General features: G+C 39.8%; 1 protein-coding gene across 2 annotated transcripts in view; it reads right to left on the minus strand.

Moving 5' to 3' along the window:
- Positions 1-24428, minus strand: part of olfm2a (olfactomedin 2a) — a 269002-nt gene that overhangs the window by 58896 nt on the left and 185678 nt on the right. For both annotated transcript variants that reach the window (XM_063015253.1, XM_063015244.1), the window contains exon 2: positions 565-714. In XM_063015253.1, the coding sequence (XP_062871323.1) occupies positions 565-714 (150 nt within the window). The remainder of the gene's footprint in view (positions 1-564; positions 715-24428) is intronic.

The raw sequence follows: 24428 nt of genomic DNA on the forward strand, positions 1-24428 counted from the left end.
TCATAACAGCACTTTTAGTTGACCTGGCAGCTCTAGTAGTGCAGAAATTTGAACAGACTTGGTGTTAAAGGTGGCATCTTATGACAATCTCAGGTTAAATGTCACTTAGATACGTACAAGATACAAGATGTGTATGTGTAGGAGATCCCAATTGCGTCAGAGAAGGGTATATTCTCCTGCTCTACTCCCCCTCCGACGGGTGCGCAGTCCCTCATAGCCTTCTTTTTCACCTGTGCCTTGGTGAATTTGCACAAAAGGCTCTTCCACTTCTGCACAGACCCCTTAGTCTGCTAACCAGGGTCTTTGCACAGCGTTTGAAGACCCCATCCACTTAGTCCAGTGTTTTTCCACCCAGCAGACTCGGTGGCCAATTTTGTCTGCTGCAGACACTGCCAATTGTGCCCGCTAAATGGTGCCCAGCCGACCGGTAGCAGAGCTGAGATTCGAACCAGAGTGTTCAGAATCTCAGCGCTGGTGTGCTAGTGGAATAGCAATAGGTGTTGGTCTGTTGATTGTGTTCGTGTTGGTGAATCATGTCATGGCTATATGTTAGACACCACTCACTTTCTCCATGAGCTGGCGAAGCTGTCTGCTCCGTGGGTCTCGGTTACACATGTTCTGGGCCGGAGCCACCACCGTGCAGATACATTTTCCGTCAGCATCCTGCGCAGAACTGTAGATCTGCCAGCCCTCCTCTGGGCTCGGGTACAGGGCCTACAGAGAAAGAGATTGAGTGAGTGAGCGAGTGAATAAAGGAAAGTGCTAGTAAAACAAAACGAAAAGGGCGAGACGGGGCAAGGAATGAAGTAAAGACACGATCTGCTGCTGAGAGGCACAGCTCCTAATCAGTTTGGACACTTGGTGGGGGAAATGAAGATGCCTGGAATCGATGCAGATGCTCTTTGCACAGAGGGCGGGTGAAGATGGATCTCTTTTAATCCTATTGGAAAGTGAGTACACACATACCCGGAACCACACACACAGAGCCATGGTTAATGTGTACATATCCATGACGGAAGGAGAAGAGTGAGATTGAAAGGAAGCTCTTGGACAATGAGATTTGAAATGGATTACATTGAAGGACAAAGAGTCAACCACAAATCCTATCGTAATCTTTGCTCTCTCTCTCCCCGGTAGTTGCCATTCCTTGCTCGCCCTATGCTCACTTTCCACTTAAAATGTCCTAGGGGACAGAAAGGCTATGTGATAGGAGTGTAGAGTAGCTACCACCCTGTGTGCTAAAGTAGCTCTATGTCACATATTATTACCACTGGCAGTCCCCCACCTCCTTCTACCTTCTGTCTCTCCTCCATCTCTATTTATTGTTGTGTTCATTGTCCTCCACCTGAAACTACCTTTATCTCCCTTTCTATTGTTTTCTTTATTTTCTGATGCTTAGACCTCTTGACATCTCTTTCTCTTCATTGTTTTTCTAATCTTCTCACTCCTTGACTGCCCGCCATCTCTCTTTTCATTGTTTCCTTGCTTTCTAACATCTAGACTGCCTTGCATCTCCTTTTCCATTATTTTTCACATCTTCTGCCCAGCATTGCGAACATCAAGTACAAAGGATGAAGGTACTGCACAGGAATCATATTTAATCCCAAACTATGGTATTCACAGCTAAAGAAACAAGATAGTCAAGACTACATTAATACACCATAAGACCTAAAGTGTCTGAACACTTCTAATTGACCTTGGGTTTTAGCTATACCAATTGCTAGCAGATGTATACAATTACAGTGGTACCCTGTAACTCAACGTCCCCTAAACTTAAAATCTTTGGAACTCAACGCCCTTCGTCGAGAAATCTGTACCCTTTAACTCAATGTTTCCCTTAAACACATGTTCAGTTTGTTTTTAAAAAATTATTTATTTAATTTCAAATTAACAATGAACAGCCACTTTATTCAGCGCTCAGCTTGAGCAGTGCAGTAAGACGTCATCAAAGTGCGCATATGAGACGAATCTGCATTTGTGTGGAATAACCCATCAGATTCACTCTGAAAGCGTCCACATGTACCTGTGTTTAGCTAGATTTTTCTCACTGTTTCACTTTTAAACTTGTGTTATACAGTGTATCACAAAAGTGAGTACACCCCTCACATTTCTGCAAATATTTCATTATATCTTTTCATGGGACAACACTATAGACATGAAACTTGGATATAACTTAGAGTAGTCAGTGTACAGCTTGTATAGCAGTGTAGATTTACTGTCTTCTGAAAATAACTCAACACACAGCCATTATTGTCTAAATGGCTGGCAACATAAGTGAGTACACCCCACAGTGAACATGTCCAAATTGTGCCCAAATGTGTCGTTGTCCCTCCCTGGTGTCATGTGTCAAAATCCCAGGTGTAAATGGGGAGCAGGGCTGTTAAATTTGGTGTTTTGGGTACAATTCTCTCATACTGGCCACTGGATATTCAACATGGCACCTCATGGCTAAGAACTCTCTGAGGATGTGAGAAATAGAATTGTTGCTCTCCACAAAGATGGCCTGGGCTTTAAGAAGATTGCTAACACCCTGAAACTGAGCTACAGCATGGTGGCCAAGGTCATACAGCAGTTTTCCAGGACAGGTTCCACTCGGAACAGGCTTCGCCAGGGTCGACCAAAGAAGTTGAGTCCACGTGTTTGGCGTCATATCCAGAGGTTGGCTTTAAAAAATAGACACATGAGTGCTGCCAGCATTGCTGCAGAGGTTGAAGACGTGGGAGGTCAGCCTGTCAGTGCTCAGACCATACGCCGCACACTGCATCAACTTGGTCTGCATGGTCGTCATCCCAGAAGGAAGCTGACGCACAAGAAAGCCAGCAAACAGTTTGCTGAAGACAAGCAGTCCAAGAACATGGATTACTGGAATGCCCTGTGGTCTGACGAGACCAAGATAAACTTGTTTGGCTCAGATGGTGTCCAGCATGTGTGGCGGCGCCCTGGTGAGAAGTACCAAGACAACTGTATCTTGCCTACAGTCAAGCATGGTGGTGGTAGCATCATGGTCTTGGGCTGCATGAGTGTTGCTGGCCCTGGGGAGCTGCGGTTCATTGAGGGAAACATGAATTCCAACATGTACTGTGACATTCTGAAACAGAGCATGATCCCCTCCCTTCGAAAACTGGGCCTCATGGCAGTTTTCCAACAGGATAACGACCCCAAACACAACCTCCAAGATGACAACTGCCTTGCTGAGGAAGCTGAAGGTAAAGGTGATGGACTAAACCCAATTGAGCACCTGTGGCACATCCTCAAGTGGAAGGTGGAGGAGTTCAAGGTGTCTAACATCCACCAGCTCCGTGATGTCATCATGGAGGAGTGGAAGAGGATTCCAGTAGCAACCTGTGCAGCTCTGGTGAATTCCATGCCCAGGAGGGTTAAGGCAGTGATAATAATGGTGGTCACACAAAATATTGACACTTTGGGCACAATTTGGACATGTTCACTGTGGGGTGTACTCACTTATGTTGCCAGCCATTTAGACATTAATGGCTGTGTGTTGAGTTATTTTCAGAAGACAGTAAATCTACACTGCTACACAAGTTGTACACTGACTACTCTAAATTATATCCAAGTTTCATGTCTATAGTGTCGTCCCATGAAAAGATATAATAAAATATTTGCAGAAATGTGAGGGGTGTACTCACTTTTGTGATACACTGTAGCTTGGGATTCTGAGGAATTGTTAGAATTAGCTTTTTTTTCAGTGTTTTTATTTTATATTTGTGTTATTTTCAGTGTATAAGTTTCAAAAACAACCCCATTATTTTTTATTAGCCTAAAACATATGCAAGTCCACAGGACCATGGAATTAACAGGTTTCCCATACATCCTTATGAGAAAATAAATACTCAATGCCTTTTAAACACCAGTTCTAGAACCAATTGATGTTGAGTTTCAAGGTACAACTGTATATAACATACCATTAAAGATGAGATATGCTTCCAAATTTAAGGAACCAATCTGAAAAATTTCCTTTTTATTTCTAGCATTCAAGTGAAGCTCATGAAGAAATGGTTTGACAAGGTGTTCAAGGTGTGGCAGAATTCCACTGGCTTGCACAAAATGACCAAAATACTGTTATAGCCACAAAGCAGTGATCAATTCCATATTTATGTCAATGATTTTAAAATCAAATATCCACCAAGCTCATAATCATGCCTTTCGTTATATTGTGCTTCATTTCTTTATACTTAAAACTCAAAGAAGACAACCTGAATTGTCTAAAATGATGGTCAGCATAGATAGAAATCCCAGTCACAAACCATTAGACCTTGAGCTTGGATTAAGGTGGCAAAAGAGAAAAATTACTTTTAAGGGTTTTAAGGGAACTGATGATGGGAGCTTCACTACAAGGTAAATTGTGGAAAATTGACTAGTTAGGTCTTTGGAACTGTTACTCTACCTAGATTAGGTAGAAGGACTTAAAGAGGACACAATACATTATAAACTTGTATATATTTTAATCAAAATTGTACCCTTTGTATTTTAAGAACGATTGGGTTTATAGTAATTGGGCAGTTGTAGCCTAGTGGTTAAGATGCTGGACTAGTAATTGAACAGTCAGAGGTTCAAGCCCCACCACTGACAGGTTGCCACTGTTGGGCCCTTGAACAAGGCCCTTAATCATTAATTGCTTAGACAATATAGTGTCACAGTACTGTAAGTTGCTTTGGATAAAAGCATCTGTTAAATGTTATTGTAGTAATTGCTACATTTTGCACCAAGTTTTACCCTACTCCTTTTGTGTGCGCTTTCTTTATTTTACATATTTATGGCACTTAAAACCAACCACTATTTTTGCTAATGCAATGCAAATAGGCAGCTAAACAGCTAGTGGGCTGCCTAATTTTGTATACATGACCTCTTACTTGCAATCTCCCTGATCAAATAAAAAGGCAAAAATGCCAACCTTCCCACTCGATGTGTGGGGTGCTTTTAGACTTTTGGACATATACGTACTATAACAAGCTAGGTGTAACAAATTTGGGGCTAGACTAGACAAGAGAGGGGCGGGGACACACACAGAGATGATTTACAAACGTTTAATAATAGAAAACGCAAGACAGGGGTACACAAGACAAGACACAAACATACGACCTATGCTAACAATGCTAATTTAAGAGCTAAAACTAATTTAAACACATGAACAAAGCTAAAGCTAAACATTAACATAAACCCTATGCTAAACAAGAACTAGACTAAGACAAACAAAAACAAGGCATGAACAGTAACAAACAGGAGCTAACAGGTGCAAACAGACAAACAGGAGCTAACAGAACCAAACCAAACAAATATGAGCAAGGAACAAACTGACAAGGAAAAGGCAAGGCAAGGCAAGGCAAGGCAAGGCAAGGCAAGGCAAACCAAAGCAAACCAAACCAAACCAATTAAAACCGACTTGACAGAGTCAAATCAAATTCAAAATAGTCTCCAATGACTGGTTCACAACTGCCGCCTTATATGTCCTACGCATTACACCTTAAACGAGGTGTAGCTGTGGGTAATTAGCAGCAGTGGACCAATCATAATGAGGAACGTTGGCTTCAGCATGTGCTCTGGAGAGAGAAGCGTGGCATGTAAACATGGCTCCAGGAGCTCAAAGAGGCTGGATTCGTGACAGTAGGGGTTCATGTTAAACCATGGCTAATTTGAGCTACATGCTTTTATAGAGACAGCTAAACAATAATGAATAATGGGTGATACTGTAAATATTCATATTCATTAAACCTGAGCATAACTCTGAAGCTTGGTGTAAACTAGGTAGTAAAATAAAAGCCAGTGTCACATTCAGGGCATGAGGTGCAAAAACGAGTCAAATTGCTTCTGCCAACTTTTATGTGGCACTTTTTTGTAAATATACTGCTGTATGCATGAATACAACCACTGCCTGTTTTTGATATGCTGCTCATATAATAATATAAGACTGTAGGGAAAGACTAACTGCCCTGTAATGGGACGGTTCACTCCTTGCTAGTAAAGGTCAGCACATGCAAGAATGAAAAAGAACCAGTGCAATATATTTAAATAAGATAAGACTTTATTGTCTTTGTAGTTATGCAGTGAAACTTTGTTTAGTAGCTTTACAGTGAGACCAGCAGCAATATTAAAATAAAAAATAAGATAAAAAAAATTAAAATATACTGTATAAAAAGTACAAAAAATATACAACTCAGTACAGCACAATAAGCTAAAATGAAAAGAAACATGAGTATTTACATGGTAAAACAATATGGACATATACACGTGGTTGAATAGTGCAAACAGAAGTGTAACCGGTATCTTATCACATACCGGTTATCTTATCACAGTAAAATACTGTCACTAACAGCCAATAATCTGTAAGACTGGATTATTGCAATGCACTTTTTATTGGGATCCCGAACAAGAGCCTTCAGAGACTACAGTACATTCAGAACAGTGCTGCTCGAATCCTGATGAGAGTACGGAAACATGAACACATTACACCTGTTCTTCAATCACTTCACTGGCTTCCTGTCTCTGTCAGAATTGAATACAAGGTCTCCCTCCTTGCCTACCAGTGCATACATGGCAATGCTCCTTCATACCTGAAAGAACTTCTCACCCCGCAAACCTCATCACGATCTCTTCGTTCTGTAAATTCAAACCGCTTCCTCCTCCCCAGAACTAAGCTCAGCACCATGGGTGATAGGGCCTTTTCTTCTGCCGCACCTCGCTTGTGGAATGCTCTACCTGACCAGTTGAGAGCTCCTCAGAAAATAGACAGCTTTAAAAAGGGACTTAAAACTTTTCTTTTTAGAAGAACTTACCATTCCTAATTAATTGATGGTTTTAAAGTTTTTTACTATGCTTTTTACTATGTAGCACTTTGAGATTTGTGTCCAAATGTAAAGTGCATTACAAATAAAATGTATTATTATTATTATTAATAATAAAACAGGGGGCAATTGCACATGAATTAAGTGGCCAAAAAAACAGGAACAAATTAACACATAAAAGGCAAAACAAACATCCACAGCCCAAATATTTAAGCCCAAAATATTTACAAGGCAGTAAAGACTGCATAATACACTATACGAAAATAAGCCTTGAGTGTTTTAGCTACACCAATTGCTAACAGGTGTATATAATTAAATAAGACACCATTTAAAGATATGCTTCCAAATTTGAGGGACCAGTCCCTTTTTATTTCCAGCATGACTGTGCCCTTGTGTAAAAAAGTGAAGCTAATGAAAAAAAATGGTTTGACAGGATGTTCAAGGATGTTCAAGGCACATAAAATGCACAAAAACATCTGCAAAGAACTGAGAACTGGTTGTAACGGTATGACTGACTGCTTTAGCTTTAAAGGTAGTATTAGAAGGGGTGTCCACATACTTATACATATGGTGTACATATCATCACAGCCCCCACCTAAGGACCATATAAATTATTATTTAAAAATACAGTGGTACCTTGTAACTCAACGTCGCCTAAACTCAAAATCTTTGAAACTCAGCAAATTTGTACCCTTAAACTCAACGTTTACCTTAAACTCAATGTGTTCAACTTTTCTTCTTCTTATTTATTTATTTAATTTCAAATTAACAATGAACAGCCGTTTTGTTCAGCGCTCGGCTTCAAAGTGCGCATACGAGACGAATCTGCATTTGTGTGGAATAACCATCAAATCCACTGAAAGCTCCACATGTATCTGTGTTTATCTGATTTTTTCTGCTGTTTCACTTTTAAACTTGCGTTAGAGCTCGGGGTTCTGAGAAATTGTAAGAATCAGCTTTTTTCAAGAGTCTAAAATGATTATTGTTAAAAAAAAAAGCTTAACATGACTTAATGTATTAAAAGAATGACACAGAAACACTAAACCTCTCTTAATTATTACTGCTCATAAATTCTCTCCACTAATTAAAATTCCTTGCTTGTTGTAGTACAATAAGTCACGTTAAGCTTCGTGCACTGGCACAGCCAGCTTAAAAGTAAAGGTAAAGTGCAGGTTTTATTGTATTTTTTATAGATTTTTAACTGTTTTTAATTGTATTTCAGTGTCTTTTAAATTATATTTGTGGTATTTTCAGTGTTTAAGCGTCAAAAACAACTTCATTATTTTACATAAGCCTAAAATAGTTGCAGTCCCACAGGACCACGAAACGCATTAACACGTTTGCCCTTACATCCTTATGAGAAAAAATACCTTGAAACTCAACGCCACTCACAGAACCAACTGACGTTGAGTTTAAAGGCACCACTGTATAATTAACATTATTGAGTCATTTGTAATGACCTTATCACAGTACTAAACACACAGTACAAATCACAGTATATAATCTGCAGTAGGATCTACTGCAGATTCTGCACCAACCAAACATTTAGTCATTTAGCTGATGCATTTGTCCAACTTTCAGCTAGATAAACTGTACTGCTGCAGTCATTTGGATGAGGGCCTTGCTATGCTGGCAGTAGTTATCTGATGGAATTTGAACACAAGCCATAAATAATTTCTCTGAACACCGATAGCATCTAAAAAGTGGAATTGTCAATCAAGTTACATTGTACTTAACATCTGTATTATAAAACTACTACTACCAAGTATTACACGTCCAAAAAAGCAGGACAGCAAAAGTCCTAGGCCAGTGGAAATGCTTTTATTGTTAAAACAATGTTTGTCATTGAAAACATTAAAGCTTCGCAATACCTGCATGAAGACCAAAGAAAAACAAGGAGTGCTGACTATTACAGACTGTCCTTCACGATCACTTAACCTAACCTAAACCCCATCAAACATTTGAGGCGCAGCAGTCTAGTAAACAATCTAACCACTGCAAAGTGTAGCAATGCTACCAAGGTGTTCTACAGCCAAAACTGGCCTGAACAAGGGAAGCCGCTGTAAATGGGCACAAGGCACACAGTAACACCCTGGACGGGGCGCCAGTCCATCGCAGGGCAGACACATACACACACCAATTCACCTATATGGCAATTCGGTGTCTCTAATTAACCTAACTGCATGTTTTTGGACTGTGAGAGGAAACCGGAGGTCCCGGAGGAAACCCATGCAGACACGGGGAGAACATGCAAACTCCACACAAAAAGGACCCCGACCGCCCTCATGTCATATAAATAAGTTAACTGCTTTTAATCCCTAAACAAATGGGCTACATGTGGACTAAATGTGATTTCTCTTTCTTACTAATTATCAGTTTTACCATTGGACACAACAAGGAGATCATTCTACTTAAAATATTGGTTACCATGACAACCATTTGTGTTTCTGCTCACCAGCAGCAGACGATGATATTTTAACAGAAGATAAAATGGTTTTAACCACTGTGGACGGAATTTTAATTAATTTCTATCTGCTTAAAGGTTATAACTGTATGAGATTACTAAGTAAGTCTTGTTGAATTTCTAGACAAAAACTGATATAAAAAGAAGGACTTAAAAAATGCTGCATAAGATCTGTGAAACTGGTAACTACCAAAGACGAATGCAAAGCGGCATACTTACAACAACATAGCACAAGTTCAAGAGCTGGTGCTCAGCCAAGAGGACAAACCTCAGACCCATCGGTCAACTGAGCCAATCCTCAGTCTGAATTATTCATTGTGATCTGTCGCTGCGGTGTACTTTAGCAGTGATGCTTAGATTCTGTCTCCAGCAAGTGAAGACCTGAACTTATGGTGCTCTCAATAGAGCTGTTTATCTGTTTGGCAATTCAAAAGATGTTAGAGTGTTTCCCATGCCTGCATGACTTTGTACCAAACTTTCATAGGGATGTAAACCTTTTAGAAGGAAGGTTATGTTTGGACTTATGTGGTCATTTATGTGGTTCAACTGAGCAAGTTTACCAAGATGGATTTTAAAACAATACATCAGAGTTCAAGAGTAGTGTTCAAAAGCAGTTATGTGTTTCCAGTTACATATTTTAAAGGCAACCCATGTCTGAGTGGGTTTCCTCCTGGATCTCCGGTTTCCTCCCACAGTCTAAAGACATACAAGAGAGGTGAAATGGAGATACAAAATTGTCCATGACTGTGTTTGACATTAAACTTGTGAGGTGATGAATTTTGTGTGGATCAGACACAGCAGCGCTGCTGGAGTTTTTAAATATTGTGTCCACTCACTGTCCACTCTATTAGACACTCGTACCTAGTTGGTTCACCTTGCAAATGTAACGTCAAAGATGATCGCTCATCTATTGCTGCTGTTTGAGTTGGTCATCTTCTAGACCTTCATCAGTGGTCACAGGACGCTGCCCACGTGGCGCTGTTGGCTGGATATTTTTGGTTGGTGGACTATTCTCAGTCCAGCAGTGACAGTGAGGTGTTTAAAAACTTCATCAGCACTACTGTGTCTAATCCACTCATACCAGCACAACACACACTAACACACCACCACCATGTCAGTGTCCCTGCAGTGCTAAGAATGACCCACCACCTAAATAATACCTGCTCTGTAGTGGTCCTGGGAGAGTCCTGACCATTGAAGAACAGGGTGAAAGGCGGCTAACAAAGTATGTAGAGAAATAGATGGACTACAGTCAGTAATTGTAGAACTACAAAGTGCTTCTATATGGTAAGTGGAGCTGATAAAATGGACAGTGAGTGTAGAAACAAGGAGGTGGTTTTAATGTTATGGCTGATCAGTGTGTGTGTATATATATATATATATATATATATATATATTAGGGTTCAAGAGTAGCACTGTAGTGTTCAAAAGCAGTTAGCTGGCTAATAATGGGGGGTGACTGGCTTTACATATTTTAAAGGCAACAAGCTAGTTCTGATAGCTTTTTATGCAATAGGAGCCTTAATGTGTAAAATCAGATCTAATGTGGTTAGCATTAGTATCAGTTCACTTCAGTGGGAGCTGCTTCTGTCCATTGCTTAGTGTTCATGGGCAGTGCTTTATCTTTATGTTCATAGCCACCTTTTTCAGAGGTCAATACTGTAGCGTCGCTCTGGGGGCCCGGCACAGGCTTTACCCAGAAAGCCTTGCGGCAGTGGTGTCTAAGCTCACCGTAGCCGTGTATCCCGTTGTTGGGAGTGGGGTGGCTGCGGTGAGGGTTGGGTAAGTAGCTTAAATGTTTGTCTGTTGTATGAATGTATGTGTGTATGAATGGGTGTCTGTCCCTAAACCACTGAATGAACTGCCAAAGGCAGTTCACTCGTGGCCCAGACGCTCGCCTTCCTGCTCGCCGGCGCCACATTGGTGTCAGAAGTAGGATTGTAGTGTTTGGGTGGCTCTGGTGGTTCGGTGGGCCAATATGCCCGGTCTGTCCGAGTGCGCTAGCCCAGGTGGCTGTAGGGGCAGGGTGCCCGGTCCAGCAATGGGTGGAAGAGCGGCTCGGCAGTGTAATGGGGTGCGGTCCGGACATGGAGCCACCCAGTGGACGCTGGTGAGTGGGTCACCGGGACGGTTGACCATTAGGGAGGGGGCAGTGTAGCGTCGCTCTGGGGGCCCGGCACAGGCTTTACCCAGAAAGCCTTGCGGCAGTGGTGTCTAAGCTCACCGTAGCCGTGTATCCCGTTGTTGGGGGTGGGGTGGGGGTGGGGTGGCTGCGGTGAGGGTTGGGTAAGTAGCTTAAATGTTTGTCTGTTGTATGAATGTATGTGTGTATGAATGGGTGTCTGTCCCTAAACCACTGAATGAACTGCCAAAGGCAGCTCACTCGCGGCCCCGACGCTCGCCTTCCTGCTCGCCGGCGCCACAATACTTTTAAACCACTGACCCATGCTGCAAATGTCATGTGACTCACTATGCTGGAAAACTATGGACCTCACCGTGTAACTCGGAAGATATAAACAGTATCTGGCATGTTTGGCTTGTATTAAATGAAGCACTAAAAATGCAAATCGAGCTCTACAATCAATGCTATTAGCTTATTGGCGTATCTTAGCAAGCTGCCTCCTCAGCTGCAGGGTACAATTTAAAATGTTTGGGTAGTATAAAATGAATCAGTAATAATGTAATTATGGAAATGTTGTCTCTTTTGTGATTTTATATATTGCTAAAATTACCAGGACTGCTGTGTTAGCATCTTGTGCAAATGTGTGCAAATGCAAGCCTTATAACATTTGCACATATTAACTATTCATTAAAGTTATTATTGTATATTTTAAACAGTTGATGCTATTACACGAATTGTTTAGAATTGCATTGTCACTATATCATATCAGTGCTAATAAATTTTGATAGCTTATAGGTTCTTGCAAGACTGTGAATAAAAATGACACAGCAAGATCAATAAAGTGTAACAGACGTACCAACAAATCAGTCCAAAACTGACATAATTTTTAACTGGCTAGGTAATATTCTGATATGACAAACTGCACATGAACACACCGACATGCTGAGCTCAGAAGAAGATATACAGGTGCTGTAGAAGCCTTTGCTGCAACGTCTAGAATACAGCTTGTGTTGTGTTGCATTATATATTGCGCCCTGCCATACTTTGAAATGGAAATATGTGTGATGTTGATCTTGCATAGCTGAAAGTGTATTTTGGACTGTGTATTTGCAATGAGTATAGCTAAAAGGCTATGTGTACTCTATGCTACATAGTGTGTAAAAGTACCAGCAACACATTAAATGCTGTACTATTTATTAATATACTAATGTAATATACATTTGTGTATGTAATACTAATATAATAATGGAATTTGATTAATTAGATTCAATGTTGTTGAAAGTAGCGTCAATGTAAGCACTTAGGCTGGCTTGGGTATGGATGTGATTTGAATTTTTATACTTTTCATTTTGATGTATTAAATCATGTGGAAGGATGTAGAGAATTAACTAAAGCCACTTTGTTATTTTTTAGGCATAAACTTCCTTAAACAAGTGTTTTATGCATTAAAAGAAAAACAATGGATTGCTAAAATACACTCGCTCACCAGTGCTGAGATCTCAAGCTTTTGAAAATCTCAGCTTTGCTATCAGCCAGCCAGGGGCTAAACAGATACATGATTGGCTGTTTATGGCCTATATTTGTAAGGGGCAGGACAATGGCTGAACAGGGTTTCCTCATAACTGCTGCAACTGTGGCTGCTGCTGGCTGATTGATGGTGCACAGTGTAAGTAAAAAGATGGCTAGATACTGCACACGTGCTGGAGGGGGCGTGTGACTGTTGCGGTTCTCTTTGGCAAGGAGTTGAGGTCTGCGACAGTGGAGACAAATCACGATTGGGTGATTAGATTGGGATTGGTGGAGAACTACACATATATATATAAGTGTTATTCACTTCACCTGTCAGTGGTCATAATGTTATGCATCATCAGTGTGTATGTATATATATATATATATATATATATATATATATATATATATATATGTATGTATATATATATATATATATATATATATATATACTGTATATATATATATATATATATATATATATATATATATATATATATATATATATATATATATAAACAAACTTATGGTCAGGTTTGAAGCTAGATAGGTCTATTTAAAAGTCAATGAAAACACTGTGGGTAACAATAAGAAAGAAAATATGGCTTATTTACTTGAATTGAAAAAGCTCCTTAACAATGAAATTCTAGTATGATATTAATTAGCCATGTGTTGCGATTAACATGAATCATCATCAGGCTTGGTTAACATCCTCTACACAACACTTAAGGGTCACAGCGAGCTCATCAGTGCTGAATTACTTGACGTCGTTCACTGTTCTTCTGAATTCTAATCAGTGAATGTTACCTTGCAGAAAAAAAGACACACTAATGGATTCATCAAGAATTGAACAGAAGCTGGCAGGGAAGCTACAGAGAAATAATACAACTAGAAAATGAGGGATTGCGAGTAAAAATTCTAAATTCTAAGTGGTGCGATGGATGCCGATGGCAAAATGCCAAGAAAACATAACAGGCCCTCTGCACCACTAGGCAGTGTGTACAGAACAATGCAGTGAGGGCTCTTCTCAAAGGTTGTTCTACCGCCCTTGGACGTTGCATGAGCAGCAGTTTAATAAAGGTTGTGGTCTGCCTTGCATAAACATGAAATAGTCTTCACCCTGCGAGACCGGTAGCTATCATAAAGGGGATGGTGGGTTCTGCAGGGCAGCTTAGGTGTACAGACAAGCCTTTATTTTTGTTTTTGTCCTGGCATCCAAAATGATTTGTTTTACATTTAAATGTAACATATTAAAAAGAATATAAGTTTCTTAAAATATATACATCAGACATCAGCAATAATCTTTTCTTGATGGGCAATGTACATCAACCAGGCGTAACATTATGACCACTGACAGGTGAAGTGAATAACACTGATTATCTCTTCATCACGGCACCTGTTAGTGGGTGGGATATATTAGACAGCAAGTGAACATTTTCTCCTCAAAGTTGATGTGTTAGAAGCAGGAAAAATGGGCAAGCGTGAGGATATAAGTGAGTTTGACCAGGGCCAGATTGTCTTGGCTAGATGACTGGGTCAAAGCATCTTCAAAACTGCAGCTCCTGTGGGGTGTTCCCGGTCTGCAGTGGTCGGTATCGATCAAAAGTGGTCCAAGGAAGAAACAGTGGTAAACCAGTGACAGGGTCATGGGCAGCCAAGGCTCACTGATGTACGTGGGGAGCGAAGGCTGGCCCGTGTGGTCCAATCCAACAGACGAGATACTGTAGCTCAAATTGCTGAAGAAGTTAATGCTGGTTCTGATAGAAAGGTGTCAGAATACACAGTGCATCACAGTTTGTTGTGTATGGGGCTGCATAGCCGCAGACCAGTCAGAGTGCCCATGCTGACCCCTGTCCACCGCCAAAAGCGCCGAACAATGGGCATGTGAGCATCAGAACTGAACCAAAGTCCGAATCCATGGAGGCCCCACCTCTCAACTTACAGGAGTTAAAGGATCTTCCGCTAACATCTTGGTGCCAGATATTACAGCACACCTTCAGGGGTCTAGTGGACTCGATGGGTCAGGGCTGTTTTGTGCCTGATCGGTGTATGCAAATAGCCTGATATAAATATGTTCCAATCATGAGAAAAATGGCCTTAAAGGTTCTCCAGATATATATGCTTATTAGTAGATTACATACATCATAGGCAGTTTGTCTACTGGCATGTGATGATCCAATACGTAAGCCCATTGTTCTTTCAATGATTTATATAGACAACCCAGACATAAGCTGATTCTTAATGCTGTCCTGCAAACTGTGGTTTCCTCCCAGACAAACTCTAGTACATGACTTAATTCACTGCATTACTAAACTTTATTTTGCCTCTAACCCCTCTGTCCCCCCAGTATTTAGTCTAAACCAGTCAGACACATTTAGATGTTGGGCTCGGTTTGCACCCCCGGGCAAACCACAGCCTCTCGGTCTAATAACACATCCTATTAATCATCAAAGAGGCTCACATTAGTCACAGGACGCAGATCTTCATGTTGGCATGGAAGGGATTTAGATGGGTGCCAAACACAACAGAAAGTCCCCAACACTTTCTCTTATCTAATTATTAACTTATTCATTTGAATGCCCTTCTCCATCACTGCAAATGCTGCAGAGGAAATAGCACAGGGTGAATGCTTGTTTTACATGTCTGCACACATGCTGCATAGTAATGCGCTCGCATTTTCTCTTATCCTGATTCATTAGTTGCTTGTCTACTCCACTGTGTGCTAGCATTTGATCAGATATGTTAGAAACTGTTATTTATGCACACATTAGTCAGATGTACTAAGTATCAGTGGGGAAAGGGAGGTCTGTTTAATCAGTAATGGCTCAGATATCATCTCGAGGGGGACGACACCCAACTGACTCATTTGGAAATGCAATCCGTAAAAGACAAACCAATAAGCTATGTGTTGTGTGACTAGCATGCAAATCATACATCCAACGTTACAAGTAAAAAGGTTTTCTAATCTAAACCTGCTCTGTCCTGGTGCTATACACCGATCAGGCATAACATTATGAGCACCTCCTTGTTTCTACACTTACTGTCCATTTTATCAGCTCCACTTACCATATAGAAGCACTTTGTAGTTCTACAATTACTGACTGTAGTCCATCTGTTTCTCTACATACTTTTTTAGCCTGCTATCACCGTTCTTCAATAGTCAGGACCACCACAGAGCAGGTATTATTTGAGTGGTGTATCATTCTCAGCACTGCAGTGACACTGACATGGTGGTGGTGTGTTAGTGTGTGTTGTGCTGGTATGAGTGGATCAGACACAGCAGCGCTGCTGGAGTTTTTAAATACCGTGTCCACTCACGGTCCACTCTATTAGACACTCCTACCCAGTTGGTCCACCTTGTAGATGTAAAGTCAGAGATGATCGCTCATCTATTGCTGGTGTTTGAGTTGGTCAACTTCTAGACCTTCATCAGTGGTCACAGGACGCTGCCCACGGGGTACTGATGGCTGAATATATTTGGTTGGTGGACTATTCTCAGTCCAGCAGTGACAGTGAGGTGTTTAAAAACTCTATCAGTGCTGCTGTGTCTTATCCACTCATACCAGCACAACACACACTAGCACACCACCACCATGTCAGTGTCACTGCAGTGCTGAGAGTGATCCACCACCTAAATAATACCTGCTCTGTGGGGGTCCTGACCATTGAAGAACAGGGTGAAAGTAGGGTAAAAAAGCATACAAAGTAACAGATAGACTACAGTCAGTTATTGTAGAACTACAAAGTGCTTCTGTATGGTAAGTGGAGCTGATAAAATGGACAGTGAGTGTAGAAACAAGGAGGTAGTTTTAATGTTATGGCTTATCAGTTTATTTAAATTTTTTTTGTGTGGCTTATACATTTACATTTTCGAGCATTTAGCAGACACTTTTATTCACAGCGACTTACAGTACTGTGACAGTATACAACCTGAGCAATTGAGGGTTAAGTGCCCTGCTTAAGGGTCCAACAGTGGCAACCTGGCAGTGGTGGGGCTTCAACCAATGATCTTTCAATTACTAGTCCAGTTTCTTAACCACTAGGCTACAACTGCCCTATAGACTATACTGAGTTTTATACATACTGTATATTAAAATTACCTTATTTTCCTGTAGCACAATCATAGAGTTTGTTCTTCTAGAATGCTCAATTACAAATTCTTTTATGAGGAGAAAATGGTATATGTTTTTTTTTATGCAAAACCTTAGATCCAGCATGTCAGTTTAGCATTGCTGCCAAACGTGGCAAAAATGATGCTTTATAGCACGTGTCAAACTCAAGGCCCGCTGGCCAAATCCAGCCCGCCACATCATTTTATATGATCCGCAAGAGCTTAAGACATATGATTGTCTTAGAATACACTCTAAAATTGTACATAAACTGCATCTCCCACAATAAATGCTGATTTTGTGACCCATTTTGCAATTTTTGTTTTTGTTTTTTTGTAACTGGATAGACAATTTTTTTTTACAAAGTTTGGCATAAAGTGATGAGCCACAACTTATCTTTGCTTGCACCCTTGTGTTAAACCAAATCATGATATTTTCACCTGTCACCAATTCACATTCTGATTGTGTAATGTTTTAAAATGCTGTAAATTTACACCTTAAAATTCTATAAACTTTGCACATTTATGTTGCCCCTGTCCAAACTTTTGTTGTAGGCATTACAGTAAAATATGTACAAATGTACAAAATCCATTAAATCTGGTCATTACAAGTCATTTGTTTGTATGTTTGTCAGTTAGGGTCAAACTGAGCCTAAAGACAGTCAGAATTGTGGCATGTGAGAACAGTGAGAGCAATACTGGGACAGGGCATTAATCCATCGCTGAACTTTGACCACCTGCCCTTAGACATTGCCAATAATGTCTGTGTAGATGTCAGGCTGACTGAAAGGGCCGCTGAGATTCAAACCGGCATCTTGGTGGTGGTGGGCTAACATAACAGATCGCTATGAACCAATCTTAAGAAAAACAACTTTTAGCTAATACTAGTTGATTTTTTTTCAAAATAATTACAGTAAAAATAAGCTCATGTATTTTAAAACTGTTATGACATTTTCAATTGTGTGTGGCTTTTATATTCCTCTAACTGTGACATTTGAGGTAAAACACTGCTTTGTAGTTATGACAAATGCTATTACAGTGCTGCTAGACTGAAATTACAATACATTTTGTCTGAAACACCCTCGGGTGTTTTGGATAAGTCGCACCTTTTCCAAACCGCTATTTGACAGTCTTAATGCCAACGTGCACAATTTTATGGACTACTTAATACAAGAGTTTGATTTAATTCATGTGAAGCAGAGCAGTACACATAACAGACACTAATAGAACTACTGATTAAAGAACTACAGCTGGCTTTGTCAGTTTAATAGAAATGACACTACTAAATACACTGATCAGCCATAACATTAAAACCACCTCTTTGTTTCTCACTGTCTATTTTATCAGCTCCACTTACCATATAGAAGCACTTTGTAGTTGTACAATTACTGACCGTAGTCCATCTGTTTATCTACATACTTTTTAAAGCCTGTTTTCACCCTGTTCTTCAATGGTCAGGACCACTACAGAGTTGGTATTATTTAGGTGGTGGGTCATTCTCAGCACTGCAGTGACACTGACATGGTGGTGGTGTGTTAGTGCGTGTTGTGCTGGTATGAGTGGATCAGACACAGCAGCGCTGATGAAGTTTTTAAACACTTCAATGTCACTGCTGGACTGAGAATAGTCCACCAACCAAAAATATATCCAGCCAACAGCGCCCTGTGGGCAGCGTCCTGTGACCACTGATGAAGGTCTAGAAGATGACCAACTACACATCTACAAGGTGGACCAACTAGGTAAGAGTGTCTAATAGAGTGGACAGTGAGTGGACACGGTATTTAAAAACTCCAGTAGCGCTGCTGTGTCTGATCCACTCATATCAGCACAACACACACTAACACACCACCACCATGTCATTGTCTCTGCAGTGCTGAGAATGATCCACCACCTAAATATTACCTGTTCTGTGGTGGTCCTGTGGGGATCCTGACCACTGAAGAACAGGGTGAAAGCAGGCTAAAAAAGCATGTAGAGAAACAGATGGACTACAGTCAGTAATTGTAGAACTACAAAGTGCTTCTATATGGTAAGTGGAGCTGATAAAATGAACAGTGAGTGTAGAAACAAGGAGGTGGTTTTAATGTTATGGCTGATCTGTGTATATAGAGAGTGTATAAATCATCCATGTGTTGGGCTTAACATGGTTCATCCCCCAGGCTTGGTAAACACATCTCCAAACAAACCTCGCCCTTGTTTTGTAATCCACAGAAATGTCAGGATATAGGTAGAGAAAAGGACATGCTAATGATTTCATCCGGATAGTAGAAGAGGAATTGGCAGGTGGGTAACAGGGAAAGAGATATCGCAGAAGGAAAAGAGGATTGCATAATAGAATAGGCTAACAAGAAAGGGCAGTATGATACAAGATTGACACACAGAGATTAAGAAAAGAAGATATAAAGAAAGAAAGGATAGCACACCAAGAGAGAGAATGAGAGAAGAAACTGACAGGAGGCGGAATGAAAGCAGAGAGCCGAGGAGGGGAGATGGCAAGCTCTGATTTCAAGGTGCGCTTAGCACATCTCTCTCACTCAGCCCAACCTCTGCCAATCACTGACACCAGCTCTATTACAGCCATTACCCATGAGGATCCACTGCTGCACTCTGCACTTGTTCTGGCTCATTCTTCCAATCTTGCCTCCACTGCACTTCAACAGGCTGCACTGCCACCACAATATTGCCAGACCAGACAGCATCAGCATGACAATCAGACGTTTACCGGCCGTTTTACACAGACTGGCCGGTTCTAAAATCCTAGCTGATTGGTAACCATGACCATTTTAGATAGTAAAATTAAGGAATTTATATCTAATAGCTATTGTTCCAGAATTATATACCCTCAGTTTTAGAGAATCTTTTTTTCCCCTAATATAGTCATATCCACCTCTACCGATACAACCCTCCACTGCTGATTGAGGAGCTTCACAACTGACACACGCCCCCTCCGACACGTGTGCAGTACCGACTGCCTCCTTTCACCTGCACGAGGCGAGTTCATATGCGGATCAGCCTTGTGCACGGAGAGCCACACCCTGATCAGCATTATTGCCCAACTCTGCACAGGCGCCATCAATCAGCCAGTAGAGGTCGTAACTGCACCAGTTATGAGGAACCCTGGTCCAGCTTAACCCCCACTGTGAACAACAGCCAATCGTTGTTCATTCGATCTGATGTATTCGAAATCCCAGCTCTGGTGTGCTAGCGTGTTTTACCGCTGCGCCACCTGAGCGGCCCATTTTATTAATATTTTTATTTATTTATTATTATTATTTTATTTTATGTTTATTTATTTATTATTATTTTTCTTTTTTTTATTATTATTATTATTATTTTCATTGTTATTTATTTATTTATTTATTTTTATTTTTTTTTTTTATTTAAATTTTTTTTTTTTTGCATTGTGCATTCGGATCTAATGTCACTTACGCCTTCTTCTGCTTTAGATCCTAAATGGTATAGTGATAAGTTGTTAATTTTTAGGAATCAGCGGGGTATAGATCTATTTCACAGCCTGAAATCCAAAAATGACCATAAAGGTTCGTAATAAAAATTATGATCTAGAGATTGGTAAACTCATTAAAGGTGCTTAACTTCATAAAGGTTTTAAAATAATCTTAATAATTTTGGCATGTAAGGTCGCATTGTCATCCTAATATGTATTGCTTGAAGGGTACTGGGTACCAGGTCTGGTAAAATTTAATTACATTTTGTTGCATTTTATTTGAATATTCAAAGCAACATTCAACATAAGCATTGCCACCAGATGGCTGCATGTATCATTATGGATTCCTCACTTAACTATGTTTACAGCCACAGACTCTATGAGTACAAACATAATTTCCTCAAACACAAATTCAGCCGTATGTAGGAAATATGGTAAGAGATGACTGTGTTGTTTAGCACTTATTCAGTAAAGTGCAGTTTATCTCGGTTAATGAGATTTAACTTGTGACCACTAATTAGGTTTTCTAAAGCAGTTCTTCCTCGTTTGACAAACTGTCCAAACTTTTGAGACTGTGGCCAATGTGCATATTTGGCTTACTTTTTTTATTGTCAATCTTCCTAGCACTTTATCATGTACATCTATACACACAATGATTTTGTAAGCAAAACCTACATCCAGGTGAACTTTGTAGGTATAAGATTACTGACTATAGCGCATCTGTCTGTCTGTCTATCTATCTATCTATCTATCTATCTATCTATCTATCTATCTATCTATCTATCTATCTATCTATCTATCTAGCTGTCTGTCTGTCTGTCTGTCTGTCTGTCTGTCTGTCTGTCTATCTATCTATCTATCTATCTATCTATCTATCTATCTATCTATCTATCTATCTATCTATCTATCTGTCTGTCTATCTGTCTGTTTATCTGTATCTATCTATCTATCTATCTATCTATCTATCTATCTATCTATCTATCTATCTATCTATCTATCTATCTATCTATCTGTCTAACTGTCTGTCCGTCCGTCCGTCTATCTATCTATCTATCTATCTATCTATCTATCTATCTATCTATCTATCTATCTATCTATCTATCTATCTAGGTGAACTTTGTAGGTATAAGATTACTGACTATAGCGCATCTGTCTGTCTGTCTATCTATATATCTATCTATATGTCTATCTATCTATCTATCTATATCTATCTGTCTGTCTATCTATCTATCTGTCTGTCTATCTGTCTGTCTATCTATCTATCTATCTATCTATCTATCTATCTATCTATCTATCTATCTATCTATCTAACTGTCTGTCTGTCTATCCATCCATCCATCCATCCATCCACCCACCAACCCACCCATCCACCCTGCCCCACCCATCCACCCAGCCCCACCCATCCACCCATCCATCCATCCATCATCCATCCTCCATCCATCCATCCATCCATCCACCCACCCACCCACCTATCCATCCACCCACCCACCCACCTATCCATCCACCCACCCACCTATCCATCCATCCACCCACCTATCCATCCATCCATCCATCCATCCATCCATCCATCCATCCATCTATCTATCTATCTATCTATCTATCTATCTATCTATCTATCTACCTACCTATCTATCTATATTTCTATCTATCCATCCATCCATCCATCTACCTATCTATCTATATTTATATCCATCCATCCATCCATCCATCCATCCATCCATCCATCCATCCATCCATCCATCCATCCATCCATCCATCCATCCATCTATCTATCTATCTATCTATCTATCTATCTATCTATCTATCTATCTATATCTATCTGTCTATCTATTTATCTATCTATATTTATATCTATCTATCTATCTGTCTGTCTGTCTGTCTGTTTATCTGTATCTATCTGTCTGTCTATCTATCTGTCTGTCTATCTATCTATTTATCTACCTAACTCTCTGTCTGTCTATCTATATATCTATCTGTAGGATGGATGGATGGATAGATAGAAAGAAGCAGGCAATCTGGACAAATATTTTTCTGTGTGGGTCAAGGCTGGAAACCACTGTTAAACGTGCTTTGACGTTCGTGCCCACAGACATCATTGACATATTACTGTCATGCTACTGTAATAAATATAATCAACACATTCCAACACTGCATCAAGAAACGCAACTTTAAACTCTAAACAAAAGCCAGACATCAATTTTAGGCAGAAGAAGAGTTCTGCTCAAGCTAATCTCTGATGGACCAAAAAACACTTGAGTACTTGTTTCAGCTTGGTTTGAGGGAAAACAGTGATAAATTCTTTGTATCAAAACCAAAAAGGACCATCCAGACTGTTAGCAGTGAAAGGTGCAAAAGCCACTCCCAGAGCATGGGTGACATCCATATGCATGATAGTACCATTGAAGCAGAGGCGTATACTGTCATCAAGGGAGTACATGGTTAATTCAGAAAGCAATGGGAGGCTTCATAGACACAGACAGCATGTACTTGAATAGCCTGTCTGCAGTCCAGATATGTCTTCTTTTAAAAATTTATGGCACATCATAAGAGGAAAATATCAAAAAAGATATCAACCACAGACTGTTAAAGCAGCTAAAGTCTTACAGAAAGCATAAGTAGGCAAATATTCCAGTTGTGAAACAGCAATAAGTATCCTCAGTTCTTAAACCATTAAAAAAGTGCAATTATTTGGTAAAGTGATGCAACACCGTGGTAAACACATCTCCGCCCCAGCTATCTTTGGGTGTATTGCAGGCATCAGATTCAAAATGTGTTTATATTTACAAAATACATTTAAGTTGGTCAGTGAACAAACTGGAAATCTTTTATTTGAAGCTTTATAAACTTTATAATTTACATTTACAGCATTTAGCAGAAACCTTTATCCAAAGTGACTTACATTACAGTTACAGTATACAGTCTGAGCAATTGAGGGTTAAGGGCCTTGCTTAAGGGCCCAACAGCAGCAACCGGCAGTGGTGGGGCTTGAAAAAGTGACCTTCTGATTACTAGTCCAGTACCTTAACCACTAGGCTACAGCTTGCCCTATATAAAGAGTGTTAGTAATGGCTAACATTAATACATTTACATTCATATACATTCCTGATAATGTGCTTGGTGAGTGTAGATTATGTGTATTTTCAACAATATATGATTACTGTAATTCGAATGAATTATAACAAAGAAGAACATAATATAAGAACATAATATAAACTTATTTATTTGTTACTGGTTTTCTTGTAGCATGGAGCAGTGGGTAAATTGATTTAAAATCCAATCAAATGCTTTAAAAGGGTTTGTGTAGTTAAAATTAATTTAAAGATGCAGGCCAGACTCAATGCATGAAATGTAATTATTTTAGCTAAAGGTAATATTAGGAAACTTAATTAAATAAATACAATACAAGAGCATACAGTAATCTGATAAGCAATAGAATTTATCCAATTAACATGGTGGAGAAAATAACACTACAGAGAATGTGTGGATGTTGAAGATTGTATTGTTTTAAATGTTCCAATTCCTGTTGAAAATTCCTGATAAAATGCTTGATGCTTTGAATTTGCAGCATTTTGGAAGAACGTCATACATTAATAATCATATTTGTTTGTTACAGGTTTTCTTTTTAGTATCAAACCTTTAGCAAACAAGAAGTTTATTGTTTGCGGCATTTCACCTTGAATATTAAAACCTAGAGCTCAGTGCAGTTAGTAGGCGATGCAAGGCTCAGTCTGCGTGATTAGCTACAGTCTTAATACACTCAATGATTATTCCATGGAGCAAATGCATAGTTAGGGACAGTGTCTCATTTAAGACGGCTGTTTTTCACATAGCACCAAATAGTGTGGTGAGATTTTTGTAAAAATGGGCTACCTGTTAACTACTGTGGTGCTTTTTTGTCTATAGGTTGTAGAACAAATGTTGTCAGGCTACATCATTTCATTTTGTTGCATGCAGGTTATTGCACAGTCCCTATAAATTGC

This window comes from Trichomycterus rosablanca, chromosome 2 (genome assembly GCF_030014385.1).
Source record: "Trichomycterus rosablanca isolate fTriRos1 chromosome 2, fTriRos1.hap1, whole genome shotgun sequence".
Lineage (NCBI taxonomy): Eukaryota > Metazoa > Chordata > Actinopteri > Siluriformes > Trichomycteridae > Trichomycterus > Trichomycterus rosablanca.